Source organism: Rhipicephalus microplus, chromosome 2 (genome assembly GCF_043290135.1).
Source record: "Rhipicephalus microplus isolate Deutch F79 chromosome 2, USDA_Rmic, whole genome shotgun sequence".
Classification (NCBI taxonomy): Eukaryota; Metazoa; Arthropoda; class Arachnida; order Ixodida; family Ixodidae; genus Rhipicephalus; species Rhipicephalus microplus.
Genome location: NC_134701.1, coordinates 277,034,011 through 277,054,736, shown reverse-complemented (window position 1 = coordinate 277,054,736; position 20,726 = coordinate 277,034,011). Strand labels below are relative to the sequence as shown.

The 20,726-nt window shown below is 47.5% G+C and overlaps 1 protein-coding gene across 1 annotated transcript in view; it reads right to left on the bottom strand.

Annotated features, from left to right (window-relative positions):
* Positions 1-6,592, bottom strand: part of gogo (thrombospondin-1 like protein golden goal) — a 34,414-nt gene extending 27,822 nt beyond the window's left edge. The window contains exon 1 of the mRNA XM_037414919.2: positions 6,258-6,592. Within this exon, the coding sequence (XP_037270816.2) occupies positions 6,258-6,477 (220 nt within the window). The 5' untranslated portion in view covers positions 6,478-6,592. The remainder of the gene's footprint in view (positions 1-6,257) is intronic.
* Positions 6,593-20,726: the final 14,134 nt, after the last annotated feature.

Genomic DNA, 20,726 nt, shown 5'->3' with positions numbered 1-20,726 from the left:
AGCCAGCGAACCTGCCGAGTTGCAGGGAGCCATCAAACCAGTTCTGCGTTCGAGCGTTGGGAGCTCACTCTAGGTAGGCGCGTCAACTTGCTGCGTGATACGGAACATTAACAAGCACCCCTCCGGGGCACAGGACAACGTTTGGATGCCTGCTACGTCACCATTGGGCAGAAGGGCGGCACGGGCAACACCTCCTGTATCGCCCAACCGGACCTCCCCCATCGGACAAGTGTGCCGGTGGCGTGTGTTGCATATCGCGCCCTCGCGCTCGTGGGAACGTGACCTTCGTCGTGTATACAAGCGGTCTTGGCGCGGTTCGCTATGTCCACTGACGACGACGATGCACCACATTGCTGCGCCCCGTGGCATGCTCGTGGTCGATTAGCATAATTACGTGCTGCAGAAGCGCAAACGGCGACCACTCGGCGCCGGCTGGCGACCCAAGTAAATCGTCACTGATTGATTATAGTTCGTCCCAATCAAAACATCGCGCTACTCAGTGCTCCGACTTATGAGTGACACGAAAAAAAAAATACGAGTAAAAACGATTCCACTTGAATCGCCCCGCCGCGGTGGTCTAGTGGCTGAGGTACTCGGCCGCTGAACCGCAAGTCGCGGGATCAAATCCCGGCAGCGAAGACTGCATTTTCGATGGAGGCGGTAATGCTGTAGACCCGTGTTCTCAGATTTGGGTGCAGGTTGAAGAACCCCAGGTGGTCGAAATTTCCGGAGCCCTCCATTACGGCGTCTCTCATAATCACATAATGGTTTTGGGACGTTGAATCCCGCATATCAATAAATCAATTACGCTATTTCAAAAGCAGCAGTGCAATGCCGATTATGAGTTCTCAAGTAAATGGCATATCTCATCATTGTGTCGAGGTTCTTGCACGCAAAAAGCACAGACTTTGACTCGACAGGGTTTTGTTAGAAATATGAGCTCGTGGGAAGGCTTGAGATCAGCTGCCGGCTTTACGTCATACGAAACCAAATCATAGTTGACGTCACGAACAAGTGGCGATGTTGCCGTTAGTATCAGTGGTCGCAAAAAAAAGGGGGGGGGGAGGAGAGGGAGAATAAGATAAACATAAATCCATCCCCAAAGTTTCTTTCTGGAAACGGAAAAAAAAAAAGACGTACGGGTTTCCATAGCTTCTTGCTATACGACATGTAGTTCAGCGTATGACAGTCTTCTCGATTTCAGGAACCATTGCGGGACTTCCACAGGATTGAAGAGCCAGTGTTTGGGCTTCCCATTTACAGCGAACTTCACACAACTTCCAGCTCTTCTGGATTTTCTTCTGAGCAATGGATACAAGTAATTGAAGCTTGCTTTATTTTTTTTTTCATTCTCGCTTGTTAGGGCTCTTCTCACGAAAAGGACCCCCCACTCACTATTCGCTATGCGCTGAATGAATGACTCATTCGTAAAGGAAGAGAAACGGTACCGGTCTGAAGAGGAAACAGGCAGGCATCGTGTAAACGAATTTGAGGACCGATGCGCTTTTCGCCGAAGTGCATCTCTCTACAAGGGCCGCTCCCACGGCTTCAGCTGAGAGAGACTGGGCAGGCCGCTAAGTGAGCGATCATCTTGCCGCGGGCTCTCAGCTCAAATTGGTTAAAGTGGTTCCGATGCGACGATCTGTTTTCCCGCGACCACGCTTCTCCGACAGCGATCCTTAAATTGAGGCACCCACAACAGGACACGAAGGAAGCGACAGCCTCGCCTTTCGCGAGAACACTTCGTGTTGCCAGGAAACACGTCTCCCGAAATATGTTATAGGGTGTACTTCACGACTGTGGGCACATGTACGCATCAAATACAGTGAATCCAAGTATCATTTGTATTTTTAAAAGAAAAGTCGCAGTCACGTCATTTCCACGGTCACGTTATTTACTTCACCCTTTCCTCCACTAATGAAGAACTAACCATACCAAAAATATCATCGAAGTACTTTTACAGTGCAAACACAAAAATACACCCCAAGAAACGAGACGACACGCACAAAAGCGCTGACTATCGATTGAATTTATTTCGACAATTGTCAATGCATATATATACCTCCAAGGCAGCCCCGCCGCGGCGGTCTAGTGGCTAAGGTACTCGGCTGCTGACCCGCAGGTCGCGGGTTCGAATCCCGGCTGCGGCGGCTGCATTTCCGATGGAGGCGGAAATGTTGTAGGCCCGTGTGCTCAGATTTGGGTGCACGTTAAAGAACCCGTGGTCGAAATTTCCGGAGCCCTCCACTACGGCGTCTCTCATAATCATATGGTGGTTTTGGGACGTTAAACCTTACATGTCAATGTACCTTCAAGGCAGCCTTACCACACATGCGCCACGCAATCTAGAAAAACAACCACAAAAGTGAAACGGAGTTGAAAAATGAATCAGTGTGTTACATACGCGACGATGAAATGAAATCAAACTCGGACGGGTGCGGGGACAGAGACGTGTCGCTTATGCAAAGATGAGAACCTTTTCTGATATGAGAAGCTTGCAAAGCCAGCCGCGCATGCTCACTGTTGCTCCTGCCAAGGATCGACGTCCCTTCAAAACGTGCCCCACAACTGCGGCAAGCGTTAATATGAGCCGCAAGATGAGCTCCTTTGTCTGCATTCTTGTTCGTCTTTTGAGAGAGTTCCCTGAGCCGCTCGTTGACGCATCTTCCAGTTTGATCGACGATTGGTCTTATACCACACGAGAGCGGGATGGCATAAACCACAACGACACCACGCGGGACGTTTACGTCACAACGTGTCGCAATTTTGCACCCTTCTGTGCTCATACCGCAAGTGCGGGAGCATAGCTTGGAAAGCTTGTCCAGGGCAGACAGTATACCGTATATAGTGACACTATACGTCTTCCTGCCACTTTGTTGAGCTGATGGGAGATTCGACGCTTATACGAGACCACCACGGGTCTCACTTTGTACTGTACAGCGTCCCACCTCTTGGTGGATCTCTTTTTCTATATTAGCGCTTCCGCCAATGAGGGACTTCCCTGCAGCCTAACGTCGTGTGCCGTCGGCGTGGTTTATGCCCTGTATACCACTCTCGTGTGGAATATTGCCGAAATAAAGTCAGTTGATAGCACATGCATGTGTCGGGTGTACTATTGTGTTTGCGCTTTATAATTAGTGGTATGATTATAATTCTACCAGGCCCAAAAGGTTTTAATATACACACCAGATTAATTCGACACCTTCCAGCCACCTTGATATACGAAAATATTCACACTTTCTTTCAGAAACAAATTGCTAGAACGACTTGCACATCTTGTAAGCCTGTATGTAATCTTTCGTTACTGAAGTTCAAACCACTCATTTCTGCACATAATTGTCTTCGTTTGTACCTCTGTATCCGCTCTGGTAAATGCCGTTCGAGTCTTAAGTAAGTTCAAATAAAAAGAAACAGTGTCTCATGCGGGGCTCCACCATAAAATTATCAACGTCATCTCCATCACGGAAGTGACGTCAGTAAAACAGCGTGCTAATTTTATCATATTGGCGAGATGCGGCTGATAGCTGCGCGGCTAGTTTTCATTCCGGTGCATCAACCTCTTTCCGGTTTCAGGACAACGTCCCTTTACAGCAGAGATAATGAAAGGCCTCTGAGACAAGTTCGTGAGAAGTGATCGTTGACGTCACACACAGTTAATAGAGAAATCGGGTAGAAGAGGCCTAAGACGACATCATCGCTGCAGCAGTGAGTGAAAGACGAAGCAGCGAAGGATCTTTGCTGTTCTGAATGTAGGTATATTCTAAAGGGCTCAGTAGATCTGTTGTTATCATTTTTCTAATAGACACTATGAAAATGTATGCACTTATATTTCTTAACGACCACCAGTGCTTAGACTACATCTAAGCAGATATGTTTTAATTTGTGTGATGTCTGATTTTTTTTTTAAAAAAAGGATCAAGTATCTTTTTTTTTCGTTTACGTGTGTTCACTTACTTCTGTATTATTGTGCATTACTTGCTGATATTGCTCAATTTTATTCCCATGCTAACGTGGCAATTTAGAATGTTTTTTTTTTCTTTTTTCCAGCGATGACACTAAAATCTTCGTAAGCACGTGCATAAATGCCGACTAGCTTCACCACATGGCAGATTATCAACGGCCGACGCTGTGTTCACCATTCTCAGGCTACGGCGTGTATTGTTTCTACAGAGTGACGTTCAGTTTTCATGGCATAAGTTCGTCCAAGTACAATGTTTAGTCTTGAAAACCCCGACTGTTTCCTTCATCAAACGCCAGGAACGCGGGACAATATCACGCATGCGGTAGTTTTGAATACAAAGTGCTGTGCATACGAGCTTCCGAAAAAGATATACACACACGTCCATTGCATCTATACGGTATGCATCATTTGACTCGCAAAATTATTCTTAGCAATGCTTTGTACTGCGCTCGCTTCTATAGATGTAGCTAGCTATGCACATGCATGCGGTCCTAACAAAATATATATCTCCTGCTTTATGCTGTGGTTGTTTGAAATGTAAACAAAACAAAAGAAGAAAGCGAACCTAGAAATTAAATTGGACAACTACTCAGTGGTTGGCAAGAAGTACGCCAGCAAAGGGCCCCTATTCATGAGCAAAGCGAACAGAATCACTGGGGTAAAAAAGCGACCACTTAACTTGTCTTTCCCTCCGATCATCGGATACCTCATTTCCTTAATTAAAGTGCCAAGCTCACTGAATAATAAAAAACAACAAAATGTCATAAGATATTGCGGATACTGTCGTTTCAGCGCGCCATTAAATTCGCCTTTTGATTTACGGCTCGCATAAAACGAGGCGGCCCTTCTTCAGCTCAAATTGCTACGTGACTGCCAATACCCAGCGTGACACTCGGAAAACTGCGAAATGTATCACAGTCACCTGAACGGAGGTTCAGAAAAAAAAGAACAAAACAAACGCGCGTATCGTGTATATGCGCCACCCTTCGCCGTGAAACCGCCACCGGCAGAGCAGAACGGTCATTGAACTCTGCAAATGGACGCACGCGACTATATATGTACGCACGCTTCGGAGGAACCGACCGACAGGACGTCCGACGCACAGAAATCCGAGCGACAATATATTCCACACTGCCTAAATCAAACCTGGTGAGCACGTTGCCTGGGCACTTACCACTTTGTAAGTCCAGTGATGAGAAAAGTAACTAAATGCAAAGAGGGCATCGGCAGCCGCGCTAACAATGACGGAGACGCCCATGCGCCGCTTAGTACGAAAAATCACGCGCACGAGCGAATTCACGCGACGTGCAACGAGCGTATACGTGTCACCTGTGCACTTGATTCTTCCTGGCACTACATGTTTGCAGCGTGTACCATTGCCGATTAGTTCAAATTAACGTAGAGGCCCAGCACGTGGTTCATTCAAGGCCCTGTAATCCTATACACATTCCTGTGTTTTTAACGATTGCATCAAACAGCGTTATACTACAGTAACGATTGCATCAAGCAGCGTTATACTACAGTAAACGGTTGCATAAAGCGGAATTATACTACAGTATACTACAGCAAGTTACATCCAAAACATCATTCGAAAGCTAAACTGCATACGAGCTGTATCGGCTGTCCGCAACCAGTTCATGGTCATTGCGTTAACTATAGGTTGCACCTATTTCGTGTTACCACAAACATGCGGGTGCTGTTACGTCAGTGGTGGTTACATAATCGGCTATACGCCTTACTGCTCTTTATATTTGTTTACGTTATGTAAAGGTGTCACAGAGAGGAAAATACCGTGTTCCGTCAAAGACACGAGCTTATGTACGTTCACGACCCATCTTTCAAGACAATCAAAGGAAAGTTGCAAATTCATAGTGGAGGCAGAATGCATTCTTGCACAGAAAATCTCTGAAACACACTGAAGAAGGTTCGAGTATGGAAAGTACATGGCCGGTTTTTGTCTATCTATACAATTAACAAACGCAGGAACAAATCACAACTGTCAGAATAACGTGTGTCATATCACATGCCCGTGCCTTCAAAGCAAGGTGTGACCAGAATGACCCATAATCAACGCAAACGCATTCCCACTCTCTCCTTATCATCGCAGGTATATCGTTAGGCTTTATTTAGCTTTTTTTCCCTTTTTGCTGGCCACCATCTACATGGGCTATATCATCGAAACATAGTTCGGCCCATGACCATACGCTTAAGCTTACCCACAGAATACCTCATTCCCTTCCATTTCTTCGCCGTTACTGCGGCATCAGAACTGAGAATGCGGTGTCAACACACTCACGTGCGCCGACGTCGCCGTGCGAGGCAAGCGTGGCGGCCGGAACCACTTCGCTGGACGAGTTCTCAGTGGGCAGTGCCGTGGTCTCCGTCATGGCGTGTCCCGGTCGCAGGAGGATGGCCGCCTCGACCAGGAGCAGAAGCAGCAAGGAAAACGGCGGCAACGCGCCGCAGGACTCGGTGGACGCTCGGGGCAGCCGGCCGCGGCGACCAGTCCGGCTCATTCCCGGTCCGGCCGGCCACCCCCGTCAGCGAGACGCAGCGGCCGCCGGGAAGTCCGCCTCTCCTCTCCTCGTCTTCCTCCTCCTCCTTGTCGATCCGGGGTCGGGTGCGAACCCGCGCCCACAGGACCCGCGGCGACGGGGTGGACGACGTGCCCGAGGACGTCGCTGGTAGCCGGCGACGTCTCGCGTCACATCTATGCCATGCGATGTCCTTCCCCACGTGGCTAAACTCGGAGCTGCCGTTGATGCGTGCGCCTGGACCTCGGGAGCTGAGTGGAACAAATCGGGGTGCAAACAGACCAGTAAGAAGAGGGAGCTGATTGGGAACAAATATAGCAGCGAAGAGGGGAGAGACAAAAGTGAATACACGCGCACACAGACACACACATTCTGAAGATGCGGAATGATCCAGCATGGCTGCTCTGTCTTTTGGGGAAGCTGGGGGAAAAAGGAGGGATGAGTGATGATCGCGAGGGTGGAAAAGGATGGATGCGTATGCACCGACGTCGGCACATCTTTTAACGCGAACGTGTTTCGAGTGCATCTGGGCGTGTCCCGCATACGGTGCCGGAGGTTTCGTGGTCCATCTTCCCTCCCAAAACCATTCAGCCTTTAGCTGCCTGCATCCGTTGCTTAAAGACACTATAGAGCGCGCGTTTCGTGCGCTTTCGGAATACTGTCTGCAGGCTATTAGAACAAATGTTCATGAAGCAGGTGCAACTTAGGTCATTGAAGTTTAATGAGTATTGTGCTCTTTGAAAAACAAGTCTGCGAATGTCTCCGCTGTGTACTGGGTTTATAGAGATGATGACGGTGGAAAAGAAAAAAAAAGCAGCGTCACTTGTTGTTGTCATTTATAGAGTGACAAACGAGTTGCGCTACCTGACTGACAGTAAGCAGTAAACAACAGATGAAGTGGTAAGGGCGAACTTGTCGGCAGCGCGGAAGACCAGGACAATGAAGGTATGTATACGTGTAGCTCTATAGCTCTATGAGTGCCTGTACTGACCTTGTCTTTCGCGCTGTTTCCCTTGCGAAATGGTAAGGACCTGAGCAACAATACAAACCTGAATAAAGAAAACGTTTCCCAATGCCGTCAAAAACAGTTTTTACCGAGCGAAAAAAACACGGACATCGGCTACACGGACTAACGCCTGACGATGAACTACGAACTCTTCCAACGCCAATCACTTGCAATAGCGTGCAAGCACAATGTTAACCATAAATATGTGAAGTGCTTTGTACGTGTGCACAAATGGAGTGCCTCACGTTGTTGAAGCTGTGTTTAATCAATTTGATGAAATGGCGGAGTCGTAGTTGTTTTGTAAAAACGTATGACATCGCAACCTTTACTGGCGTATGAAACACCTTTTGCCTCGGTTTTTTTATTGTATTTGCAGAAATAAAATGAATATACTACTACTACTACTACTGCTACTACTACTACTACTACTGCTGCTGCTAAAATTTTTCTGTAAAAAGAAAACTAACAAATAATAATAACAATAAGTATCCACAGTTTCATGCAGTGGCACTGCATAGCATAAATTTCTGTACGAGAGTATACAAATGCGCCATCAATAGTTAGCGGGAGCTCTTCGCGGCGGCGTTTGCCTTTGATTTAGGAAGCAAAATCAGTCATTCGTTTATTCCGTTTAAAACTGTCTATTTTCTAGAACTGGTACTTCATACACGACCCATGGTCGTGGAATTACACGCACTTCCTTCCATTTTGATTCTAGTCATTGCTGCTTATAAGATATATACTCTTCCTAGAAATAAATGACCAGGAACGGAAAACGATACTGGCTGCTTTTATGTCGTTCTTCTAGAGAAGAACGGTATACTGTGCGTCGCGTGTCTTACTCCAACCAGAACTTCAGGCACACTTCCATCGCGTGCACACCAAACATCGCGTTTGATCGTCAAGAACAAACGAACGCACAAAAATCGTCATGAAGCGATGCCTTATACTGCTACGGCGCATTACACTATCAAGCAGACAAAAAGAACAGCTGACAACCGAAAAAAGAGTTTTGTGTCATGCTTTGGTTCGTTCGTTAATCACTGATACACACACACACACACACACACACAAACACACACACACACACACACACACACACACACACACACACACACACACACACACACACACACACACACACACACACACACACACACACACACACACACACACACACACACACACACACACACACACACACACACACAAATATAGTAGTGCCATTCGAATGAGAAAAGAAGTAAGGTTAATATCGACAACCAAAAGACGGTCTGCGCACCGAAATAAACTATTTCACGGGAGCGGTTCCTTTCTGCATCATTTTGGAGGAAGGATATCTGTTTTGTGGCAAACGCTAAACGATTAGCACTAATAAGACCAGTTGGATTAGCATAATATAGGTTGATGAGACAGACAGACATTGATTGATTGATATGTGGGGTTTAACGTCCCAAAACAACCATATGATTATGAGAGACGCCGTAGTGGAGGGCTCCGGAAATTTCGACCACCTGGGGTTCTTTAACGTGTACCCAAATCTGAGCACACGGGCCTACAACATTTCCGCCTCCATCGGAGACAGACAGACAGACAGACAGACAGACAGACAGACAGACAGACAGACAGACAGACAGACAGACAGACAGATAGATAGATAGATAGATAGATAGATAGATAGATAGATAGATAGATAGATAGATAGATAGATAGATAGATAGATAGATAGATAGATAGATAGATAGATAGATAGATAGATAGATAGATAGATAGATAGATAGATAGATAGATAGATAGATAGATAGATAAAGACCACAGGCAAGCCGACGGCTTTGCATATGAGACGGAAGCTATATCCTCTCACTCTTGTCTCTGCCAACACCGTGCGGAGAGTATTTGCTCAAGATTTACCTTCAAGTATAGGAAAACAAACACATAGCTTCTTAGCTGCGCGCGAACCCTCAAATACAGGTGGTGCGCGCGCCGTTCTTAGAGGCCCATTCTAACTTGCTGGCCCTAGAGGGCGCTGAGCACGTAGGAAAAGACAAATAGCAAGGAAGCGAGAACCATGGCAGCGTCCGAAGATTGACGTTCCCACAAAATTCCTCAAGTCTCTCGCGTGCGCAGCGCAGAGAAGAAGTGCTTGAAGAGGGATGAAAGCTTACGGCATTGTGCATCGTGAACGATGCACAAAGAGTGCCGGCGGGTTCTTCAGAGGTATTCGCCTCTTTGCGCAGACAGAGGGCGTGGTGGTCGCACAATGGCATTGTAAAACGCGTACAGCAGGCCAGACGGAAGTTTTCGTCCCCTCTTTGACAGCGCGCTGAAAGAGCAGCAGCAAAAGCTCTTGTTACCCGGCCCTTTCCTCGGGAGGAATGTGAGTGAAATAGAACGATAGTTTTTTTTTTGTCTGTTTGTTCATCACTAGGAGTTGTTACCAAACAGCACGACAAGTTGTTCGCCATTTTTTTTTTCAAGCCGAAATATAGCAAGTGACAGGGAGAGGCGGGGAGGTTAACAATGTTGCACTTCGTTTCTTACCCTGAAGTGTGAAGAAGGAAAAAAAAAAATATGATGCGGCACGGGTGCACAGATGAGCGCGTTTACTGCGGATTGACGACCATTCGGGCAAAGTATAGACTTCTTTGAAAATCACAGCTGGAGTGCTTATAGTGCTCTTCCAAGCGTCAAACGAAGGACCCTTCGATACATTCAGTAAGCTTTTCGCTGTCATCTCTGCCCGAGGCAGGAGCTGTCATTGATCACCAACAGAGGGGGATGCGTTCAACAGAACCATCGAGGGGTAAGCTGGGCTTTGAAACTGCGGGATTCAGAATAAAGTTTTTTGTTGAAATTTCTCTCTGTTTTGAGCCCCACATATCGCATGGTAATCTTTGCGAAGAGTTTACAGACAGAAAGAAGGAGAAGGCCGGTCTCAAAAGTTAAAACTCGGAGCATCCTCGATGAAGTGCCGGAAAAGGATAACACATTGGAGTAAAGAAAGCTTAGTTACTGACGCTGAGGCTTCAACTCTGACCCCCACACTACGAGGGCGAGTGTGTGAAAAACAAGTCGACATGCCGACACTTGTGAATGCGAATATATCAGAACCACACGAATGTCTCGTATATTCTATCATCATGCCTGCTCACGACTCTCGAAAATTAACGTACCTGCGAGGAAAGACGAAATGAACAGAAAATGCAAACAATTATTAAAATAATGGGCGCGTCATTGGGTCATTCCATTTTATATATAACGTAGCTTATGCTTCCCCTGACAAAATGTCTTTTTAGCAATGCACTGCCGTTTAGAAGTGAAGCAGGCTTATATATATATAAAAAAAGACGCGAACTTTGATTTTGTATGCTGGCTTTTCCACGTAACTTATTACATTGAAGCCTACTCACAACCTTGATGGTATCGTCGTTCATGTGTCGTAGTAGACTCAGGCTGCACAGTGGTTTGAACGTTGATGAACACTTCGTCAACCTGGCCTCTGATACGAAACTGACCTCTAAAGTGTCACCTCATGCAGTATGCCAAACAGCTGCCACGGTCATTCACGGTCAGAGTGGAATGGCTTCTCAAATCCATGTTTCTTTTTACTTAATTTTAATTTAATTACTCCACAAAAAGATGAGCCGTAATAATAAAAGAAGCGAAAAGCAATTACATTAACTGTGGACCAAGTAACGGTGTTTCGCTCACTTGCTCGCTCCCCTTGTAATTCAAAGGGACCACTTCGTTCACATGAACTCAACAAATGAACAAAATGAAAATAAGCCGTAATCACCGGCCTCCCTCCCCTTATATATATATATATATATATATATATATATATATATATATATATATATATATATATATATAGTATACAGTTTCATTCGGGGTAAGAACCACTGAAAAGAGGTCTTCCCAGTGTACGGTGCAAAACAGCCTTGCATTGGAGAAAATAAACACAAAGCTATGTCGGGCGGGAGCAATACGCCATCGACCATGCGACACCCCTTCATGCCGAAGAATACAGATTCGACGTTTGAACCCCGTGGCGCCTGCATTTCACAAATGTCCCGAACAGAAAGCTAAAGACAAGGACTATGCCGTCATGCGCGTCCCTCTTTCAGCGCGCGCCCAGCTCAAGATGGCCGCTCCACTGCCGCATGAGTCAGCAGCAGTAGCAGCAGCAGCAGCGGCAGAAGGCAAACACAACGGCTGGTGCGTGTGCAGCCGACGGGCGGCCACCGACAGGACGGAGAGGGACGCTTCCGAGAGGCCACAGCTCTCTATAGTCGCGACGGCCGGCACCCCTCGCCCTCTTTCCTCGATACCGGGTGAGAAGAATGTACCCCGCCTGTGCCACCCCTTGTTCCTCTCACCAGCAGTAAGCTATGTTGCTGTGTACAGACGGACACCCCCCCTCCCCCTCCCCCTGTTTCCTCTCTGTTGGAACCCCGCGTGCTCGAAATATGTAGTTACGGCCCGAGTCGAGAAACGCAAACGGGGTAACGAAAGAATGATTCAGTGCCACGTCCCGGCCTCTACAGGCACACAGCGGCCCCGAACGATGGCAAAGAGAACAGAACATGGCGCCAACGGCGAGGCGTTAATTAATAATGGAGGGTACTTGAACCACTTTTGCCGGCTGGCTGTCGGCTCCATCGTAGCACCAATTAGGTGAACCCGGATCGGTCGCCCGGAGCGCCGACATGGAGATGTAGTAGCGAGGATGAGGCCGAAGAGGCTGGGGGAAGCAGGTCGAAATGGGAGACACGACAATAGTAGTGCAAATAATTCCGTAAGCTCCGCTGGTACGGCCATCATTTATTGCCGAGCTCGGATACACTTCTAGTCGGCTAGTGTGTTTGAAAGCACACTGTCATGTCTGTATTATCCTTCGAATATTCCTAACGAAAATATTCCGTCCAGCTTTCCGAAAAAAACTTGCAAAAAAAGTTCAAGTATTGACCCACTTCATATCAATCACAGTACCTACCTAATTAGCGTGGCAGTGTAACAAACTCATAAGCTCTCTTTTTATTCGGGGCGTGGATATTAATTAAGGAAGACGCTTTATTAGAGTGAAGAATTTCGTTGCTGCACCGTTGGCAAGCATAGACAAGAAGGGCTTCGCCTGTTGGCCCACCGTGGTGGTCCTGTGGCTGTCGTATATACTTAATTGCAGGCCCGAAAGTTGCGGGATCCGATGCCGTGCCACGGTGGCCAAATTTCCATGGAGGCAATGTCCTAAAGGCCCGTGCGCCTAGATTTAAGTGCACGTTAAAACACTCCAAGTGGCCGAAATATCCGGAGCCCTCCACTAAGATGTCTCGCATAGTTATATTGTGGTTTTGGGACGTGAAATTCAAACGATTGTGAACCTTGCCTTTTAGCAAGAATCGCCCAACAAACCCATTCAACAGTGCTCATTTCTCGTGCGATGTTCGGCATCGAGACATTTTGCGTTATGGTAAACAAACAAGGTTAACAACTATAGACGGCTGCTGACAGTGGAAGAACGCGTGACCGCATATAAATTTATATGCCTTCGCATATAAATCTCGAGCGAATCATTGCGACAGTCGAGGCAGCTATAGATTACACTGCGGCGGCCATGGACGCCAGGTGGAGGAACTCTATATCGGCATAAGACGGACTTACGTGACGCTTCGTCCCAAGAGCCTGCCAATAACCCTTAGTTGTCGGCAGCTTTGACTCAACGAATCCTAGCTGTACCCCAACTCATCCCGTTTCTCAAGCTTTGTGGAAGGGCTAACGCGGGATTCCTTTTCTCGTGAATGCCGCTCAAGAGCCACGTCGATCAGATTATAAGATTAAGATGTTAGGTATACCACATATAAGCCTTACACCGAAAAATGCATTTATTACACGGAAAGACTGCATGCGACAAACGAAATCACAAGATCTCTCGGGCGTCACTGCAACGCATTCGTACGTGGGAGAATCGCTTTTCCAACTGATAACACCTATAAGATCAATAACACCTAACAGCGCTACAACAAAAGTTGGTACGTGGAGAATTTGGGAACAGCTGCGTGCTTGAGGTTATCCTCCACTATTGATATTACCTTAGTATATATATATATATATATATATATATATATATATATATATATATATATATATATATATATATATATATCATTTCATTTATTGCATCCTTAAAGGCCCGAGGGCATTACATAAGGGGGGGGGGGCAAAAAATACGCTGTGAGTGTGTATAATTCAAGTTGAACAAATTATTATAAACAGTACAGTTCTAATATGGTAGTTTGGTCAAAAATGACAACAAAAATGAATCAAATAACACACAAAAGAAACGCTTTGGCTGGGAATTAGAGTACAGACAACTAGGCACAAGCAAATTATACATACAGTACGTTGGTAGAATATATTTACAGCCACGGGTTAATGGGTGGAATCACAGTGGTATTCCAATTTTGCGCGGAATGATGTGCGGTCAGGTGTGGCAACAATGGTGTCGGGAAGACGATTCCAAAGTGTTATTGCTTGGGGGGAAAAGGAGTCGTTCATTGCGGATGTACGGCCGTTGATTCGTGCAATGGGGTTTGAATGGTTAATGCGGGAAGAAGTTCTGTTTGGGGGCTGTAAAAGTTCGTGTCTTGATTGGGGTCGGAAAAAGAAACTGTGGAGGAGGCATAGGCGCGAGATGAGGCGGCGCGACGCGAGTGATGGCAGTTCAATTGATTGTTTTAGGGCGGTGACGCTGATTTCTCTGGAGAACTGTGAGGTTATAAAGCGGGCAGCGCGGTTTTGAACTGCTTCTAGTTCGCTAACCAGGTATGCCTGGGATGGATTCCAAATGGACGATGCGTATTCGAGCTTTGGCCGTACGTATGTTAAGTATGTATGCTAGTTTTTTTAACGTCAGCAGATGCTGATTTGAGGTTCCAGCGCAGAAAACCAAGCGTACGCAGAGCGTCTGAGCAGATGGACTGTACGCGCGGTGCAAATGAAAGAGATGGGTACATGTGCACTCCTTGCCCCGCCGCAGTGGTCTAGTGGCTAAGGTACTCGGCTGCTGACCCGCAGGTCGCGGGTTCGATTCCCGGCTGCGGCGGCTGCATTTCCGATGGAGGCGGAAATGTTGTAGGCCCGTGTATTCAGATTTGGGTGCACGTTAAAGAACCCCAGGTGGTCAAAATTTCCGGAGTCCTCCACTATGGCATCGCTCATAATCAAATGGTGGTTTTGGGTTGTTAAACCCCACAAATCAATCATTACATGTGCACTCCAGAGATACTTGTATGACGAAGCCGAATCGAGAGGAAGCGAATTGATAAAGTAGGTATGATGAACAGTGGTGCGTTTACGGGAAAATGACATCGATTTGCATTTGGCTAGATTTAACGGCATTGATGAGTCTTGGCACCATAGCGCAACTGTGTCGAAGTCTTGCTGTAGTTTAGTACTGTTTTCAAAGTTGTGAATGGGGGAGTATATGACACAGTATATATATATATATATATATATATATATATATATATATATAAGGGAAAGAAGTGTATACCTAAGGGCTCGTTTTTCCGTGTTTTAACACAATATTAATGAGATATAACAGACAGTAATGCCAAGGAATGTACAGGGGAAGTTATTAGAACCAATGGAATGTAAATAAGAAGAAAGAAGAAAGAAAAGTGGATGAAAAAATTACCAACTGTGAGCAGGAATCGAACCTACGAAGGTCGTAGGTTCGATTCCTGCTCACAGTTGGTAATTTTTTCATCCACTTTTCTTTCTTCTTTCTTCTTATTTACATTCCATTGGTTCTAATAACTTCCCCTGTACATTCCTTGGCATTACTGTCTGTTATATCTCATTAATATTGTGTTAAAACACGGAAAAACGAGCCCTTAGGTATACACTTCTTTCCCTTATTTCATTGAACGAGGGTCTCGTACTGGCAGACTTGGTGTGTTTAGGTTGTATAAGAGGGACAATTAATCAGCTGCCCGCTCATAATAAGTTCACGTGCTACGTGACGCCAAACATGCGCATAAGAGTGTTTTCACACTCGTTGTTTGGCTTATAGATGGCGCTGACTGTCGCTCCTACTTCTAAATTCACAGATAAACCCAAAAAAGTGGATGGAGGGAGGGCCGCTATATATATATATATATATATATATATATATATGGGCCAGTTAGTCTTCGTGAAGGTATGGGATATGGCACAACGGGAGCGTTGTCAACAAGGATAAATATATTTATTTCCCAACAGTTTCGGGAGGGGACCTCCCTTCATCAGGGGATGAGTTATCCCCTGATGAAGGGAGGTCCCCTCCCGAAACTGTTGGGAAATAAATATATTTATCCTTGTTGACAACGCTCCCGTTGTGCCATATCCCATACCTATATATATATATATATATATTGAAAGACGCAGGCAGACTAGGTACGGCGAGCAGGCAGGGCGAGCAGAAGCGTTTATTCTGCGATGTCTGGCTCGGCTCAGAACCACACCAAGAGAGAGAACGATGATGATGGGTATGTGCAAGTGAGAACGATGATGATGGGTATGTGCAAGTGAGAACGATCAAATGCTTGGAATGTGCTTACAATTTCCCCCCCCCTCTGCGAAGCGGCCAACCTGGCCGCCAGTCAGAGATCGGCCGAACGAGTAACAAAAGGCTTCATGCGTGAGACGTGAACTATTTCCGTGCTGCGCAGACGGCGGTCAGTGACAGACTGAAGCGGGGTGACGAGGTAGTTAACTGGAGATGTCTGTCGTACAACGGTGTATGGGCCAACATACCGGTGAAGAAATTTCTCGCAAAGGCCCGACGCTCGAACCGGGGTCCATAGTAAAACCTTATCGCCAGCATTAAAGGCCACGTCGCGTCGTTTTTTATCACAGCGATGTTTTCTCTCCTTTTGGGTTGCTTCCGTGTTTTTGCGAGCAATTTCACGGCATTGTGTGACTCGGGCTGCGAACTCTTCTGGGAGCGAGGTACTGCTTGGAGCCGGTGTAAAGAAAAATGCCGTGTCGAAGACCGAGGAGGCAGATCGGCCGTACACGAGAAAAAACGGGCTGTAGCCAGTTGATCGTTGTACCGCAGTATTGTATGCGAAGGTGACAAACGGTAAAATGTTATCCCAATTTTTGTGGTCAGGATGCAAGTACATCGATATCATGTCAGAGAGTGTTCGGTGGAAGCGCTCGGTAAGGCCATTCGTTTGCGGATGGTATGTAGAAGTGGTTTTATGCACTGTATTGCACGCCTGCAGGACTTCATCCAGGACCTTGGAAAGGAAGGCTTTGCCACGGTCACTCAAAAGGACGCGAGGGGCTCCGTGGCGCAAGACGATGGAGTTCAAGAAAAAATTGGCGATTTCTGTGGCGGTAGCAGAATGAAGAGGTGAAGTCTCGGCGTATCTTGTTTGATGGTCGACTGCAGTGACGATCCAACGGTGACCGGAAGGTGTCAACGGCAAAGGACCATACAAGTCTATTCCGACAAATTCGAATGGTGTGGTGGGACAGGGAAGAGGCTGAAGGAAACCAGCAGGCGGGGATGTGGATCGCTTGCGGTGCTGACACAACGCGCACGAGCCCACGTATTTGGCCACCGTTGTGGACAAGCCAGGCCAGAAGCAGCGCGTCTTGATGCGATCGTAGGTCTTGTGGAAGCCTAGATGACCGGCAGCAATATCATCGTGGAATGCTTCCAAAACTCGAAGACGAAGGGAGCGGGGAAGAACTGGCACCCACTTGTTACCGGTGGGATGGTAAATGTAGCGCTTAAGCACACCGTCCTGAAGGCGAAATTGTCGAAGCTGGCGTCGCAAGCGGCTGTTGGGTGGTTTAGTGACACCGCGAAGGCGATCAATGAAAGACCGACAGTAGGAATCTGCCAGCTGAAGTGAACGTAAATCGGAGTTCGAAGATAGCTGCATTGGATCCAGCGATGCGAGCGATACGTGTTGTGAGGCAAGCTGGGTGTCAGAGTCATTCGAACGCGATGCGGTGGACGTATTGTCACGAGAGAGCGAAAGTGGGCACCGGGACAGCGCGTCGGCATCATGATGACATTTGCCAGACTTGTACGTAACTGTAAAGTCGTACTCTTGTAAGCGCAGTATCCAGCGCGCAAGACGTCCTGACATATTCTTCATTGATGAAAGCCAACAGAGTGCGTGGTGGTCGGTGATGATGGTGAAGTGCCGACCGTAGAGATACGGGCGGAATTTCTGTATCGACCATACGATAGCCAAGCACTCCTGCTCCGTGATGGTGTAATTCCGCTCAGCTGTTGACAGAATCCGGCTAGCGTAGGCCACAACCTGCTCTTTAGAGGTGGAATCACGCTGCAGAAGGACTGCTCCAATGCCTTGTGCGCTTGCGTCAGTATGGAGTATGGTAGGCGCTCTCTCATCGAAGTGGCGCAGCACTGGTCCGGAAGTCAGGCGTTCTTTCAAAATTTCAAATGCAGATTCGCAGTCGTTGGACCATGAGAAAGGAGCACCAGTGGCCAATAACTTATTTAGCGGAGCCGCTAAGGTAGCAAAGTTGCGTATAAAGCGACGAAAATAGGACGCGAGACCAAGAAAGCTGCGCAACGTCTTTTGGTTGGACGGTCGAGGGAACTGTAGCACAGCTGCGATCTTCTCGGGATCTGGTTGGATTCCGTCTTTGGAAACGACGTGACCGAGGACTTTGATGCTTTTGCTGGCAAATGTACACTTCTTTGTATTTATCTGAAGGCCAGCCTTGGAGAGACATTGTAGCACCTCGTCTAATCGTTGAAGATGTTGGGCAAAGGTACTTGAAAAAACAACGATATCATCTAAGTAACAGAGGCAGGTCTTCCATTTTAGGCCACGAAGAACAGTATCAATCATTCGCTCAAACGTGGCTGGAGCGTTGCACAAGCCGAATGGCATTACATTAAATTCATAAAGGCCGTCCGGTGTGGCAAATGCAGTTTTTTCTTTGTCAGCCTCGTTCATGGGGATTTGCCAGTAACCTGATCGTAAGTCAAGGCTCGAAAAATAGTTCGCCCCTTGCAGTGTGTCTAAAGCGTCATCAATTCTAGGCATAGGATATACGTCCTTGCGTGTGATCTTATTTAACGCGCGGTAGTCAATGCAAAAACGAACAGAGCCATCCTTCTTTTTAACTAAAACGACTGGAGATGCCCAGGAACTCGAAGAAGGTCGTATTATATTTCGCGATAGCATCTCGTTCACTTCTTTTTCAATTATTTCTCTCTCTGATTGCGAAACCCGATATGGGCGACGGCGTATCACACGAGAACCGTCGGTTTCAATGCGATGTACAGCCGCGGAAGTCTGACTCAGTGTTGTGGTACAGCTATCAAAGCAGGCTTTGTGCTTAGCCAAAAGGGCCAATAGTGCTTCAGACTGTTTTGGTGTGAGGTCTGAACCAATGACAGGTCGAAAAGGGAAAGAACGTGAACCTGGAGCTGGTACTGGTGACGAAGACGGGCAGAGTGTCGCGATGGAGGTCAATGGAGAGAAGTCAATCTTTGCCACTGTCATTCCCTTGGGCAGCAGCACAGATTCTGCAGTTGTGTTAGAAACGGGCAGAAAAGCGCAGCCAGAGGAAAACCGGAGGAGGCAAGAGGCGACGAGAATTCCACGGGAGGTGCAGCGAAACGAAGGAGCCACAAGTGCATCACCGTCGGTTACTTGGGTAGATGCGACAGCTATCACGTGTTCGTGACCAGGGTGCAGGACGCAGTCTTCAACAATGACCAAGTTGGAGATCGAGGGTGATGAAACTGGAATGGGCGCATCCGTTGTATCCGTTATGTGAATGACGTTCTCTTTAAAGGATATAACAGCGGAAGCAGAATGTAGAAAGTCCCAACCAAGGATAAGTTCATGAATGCACGTGGGCAACACAATCATCTCGATGTGGTGACGTATACCATCAATAGAAACACGAGCCGTACACTGTCCGTCAGGTTGAATCAGCACGTTATTTGCCCCACGCAACACAGGTCCCACATAGGGCGTTCTGACTTTACGGAGGCGCGAGCACAAGTCACTACGCAAAACAGAAGTGGTTGCACCGGTGTCAACGAGAGCTTGCACAGGAATACCTTCAATAGTCACTGACAACATATTAGCTGGGCGAACAGGAGGTATTTTTGTTGGTCGACGGGACGCAGTTTTCCCTCCAAAAACTGCAATCCTTAGTTTTCCGAAGATTGGTCAACAGGACGGGAGATGATTGGACGAAGTGGCGATGCGGAGCGGCGATAGGGCGATGGAGAGCGTCGTCTGGAGGAGCGGTATTCCTGATGTTGACGAGGGGACACTGGAGGAGACGGAGACCGGTACTGCGCGGACGGGTAGGTGTCTGGAGCATAAAGATCTGGTCTTCGGAACCGGTCTCGTTCGAACTCAGCATAGCCTCGTCGTTCCTCTTGCTGGCGGCGACGGCAGTAACGAGAAATGTGGCCTCGTATACCGCAGTAAAAGCAAACAGGACGGGATTGACGCCACTGAGGATACAAGGGTGCAGCAGTCATTCCACCTCGCATAGCAGCCAAATGGCTACTAGCAGTATCCGTAGAGCTAGATGCCCCGGGAGCAGGCGGAATCGCAGCGATCTCCGCATATGTGGGCATTACCGTTTGAACAACCGGTGCTGCCGGTGTCGACCTGGGCGTCACATCGGCGTATGTGGGCATCGGGCGTGCTGGCGGAGCGACCGGGGATGTCGGTGTCGCCATTGCCGCTAACTCCTGCTTAACAAGATTCCGCAGGTCGAATGGTGGAGACGGAGCGGAGGCGACAGTGGACCGCTGCTGTTCAAGGTCTCGAAGTTCTTCCCGGATAATTGTGCGGATAAGGGTTTTTAATTCAGAGGGAGGCATCAGGCGTGGATCACTGTCTTGTTGAAGCCGAAGGGACTGCAACTGGTCAAGGCGTTGGCATGTCGAAATGACGTCGTTAACCGTAGCGGGATTGCCAACAGCCAAGGCGTTGAATGCGATTGGGCCGATTCCTTTAAGGATGTGGCGAACGCGCTCATCTTCCGTCATGTCCTTATTCGCACGGCGACAGAGGGCCAAAACATCCTCGATATACGAAGTGTACGACTCATGTGCCAGTTGTAGACGCACAGCCAGCTTCTGTTTCGCGGCTTCGGAACGACCCGATGAGCATCCGAATATTTGTCGCAGTTTGTTGGCAAAGGTCGACCAATCAAC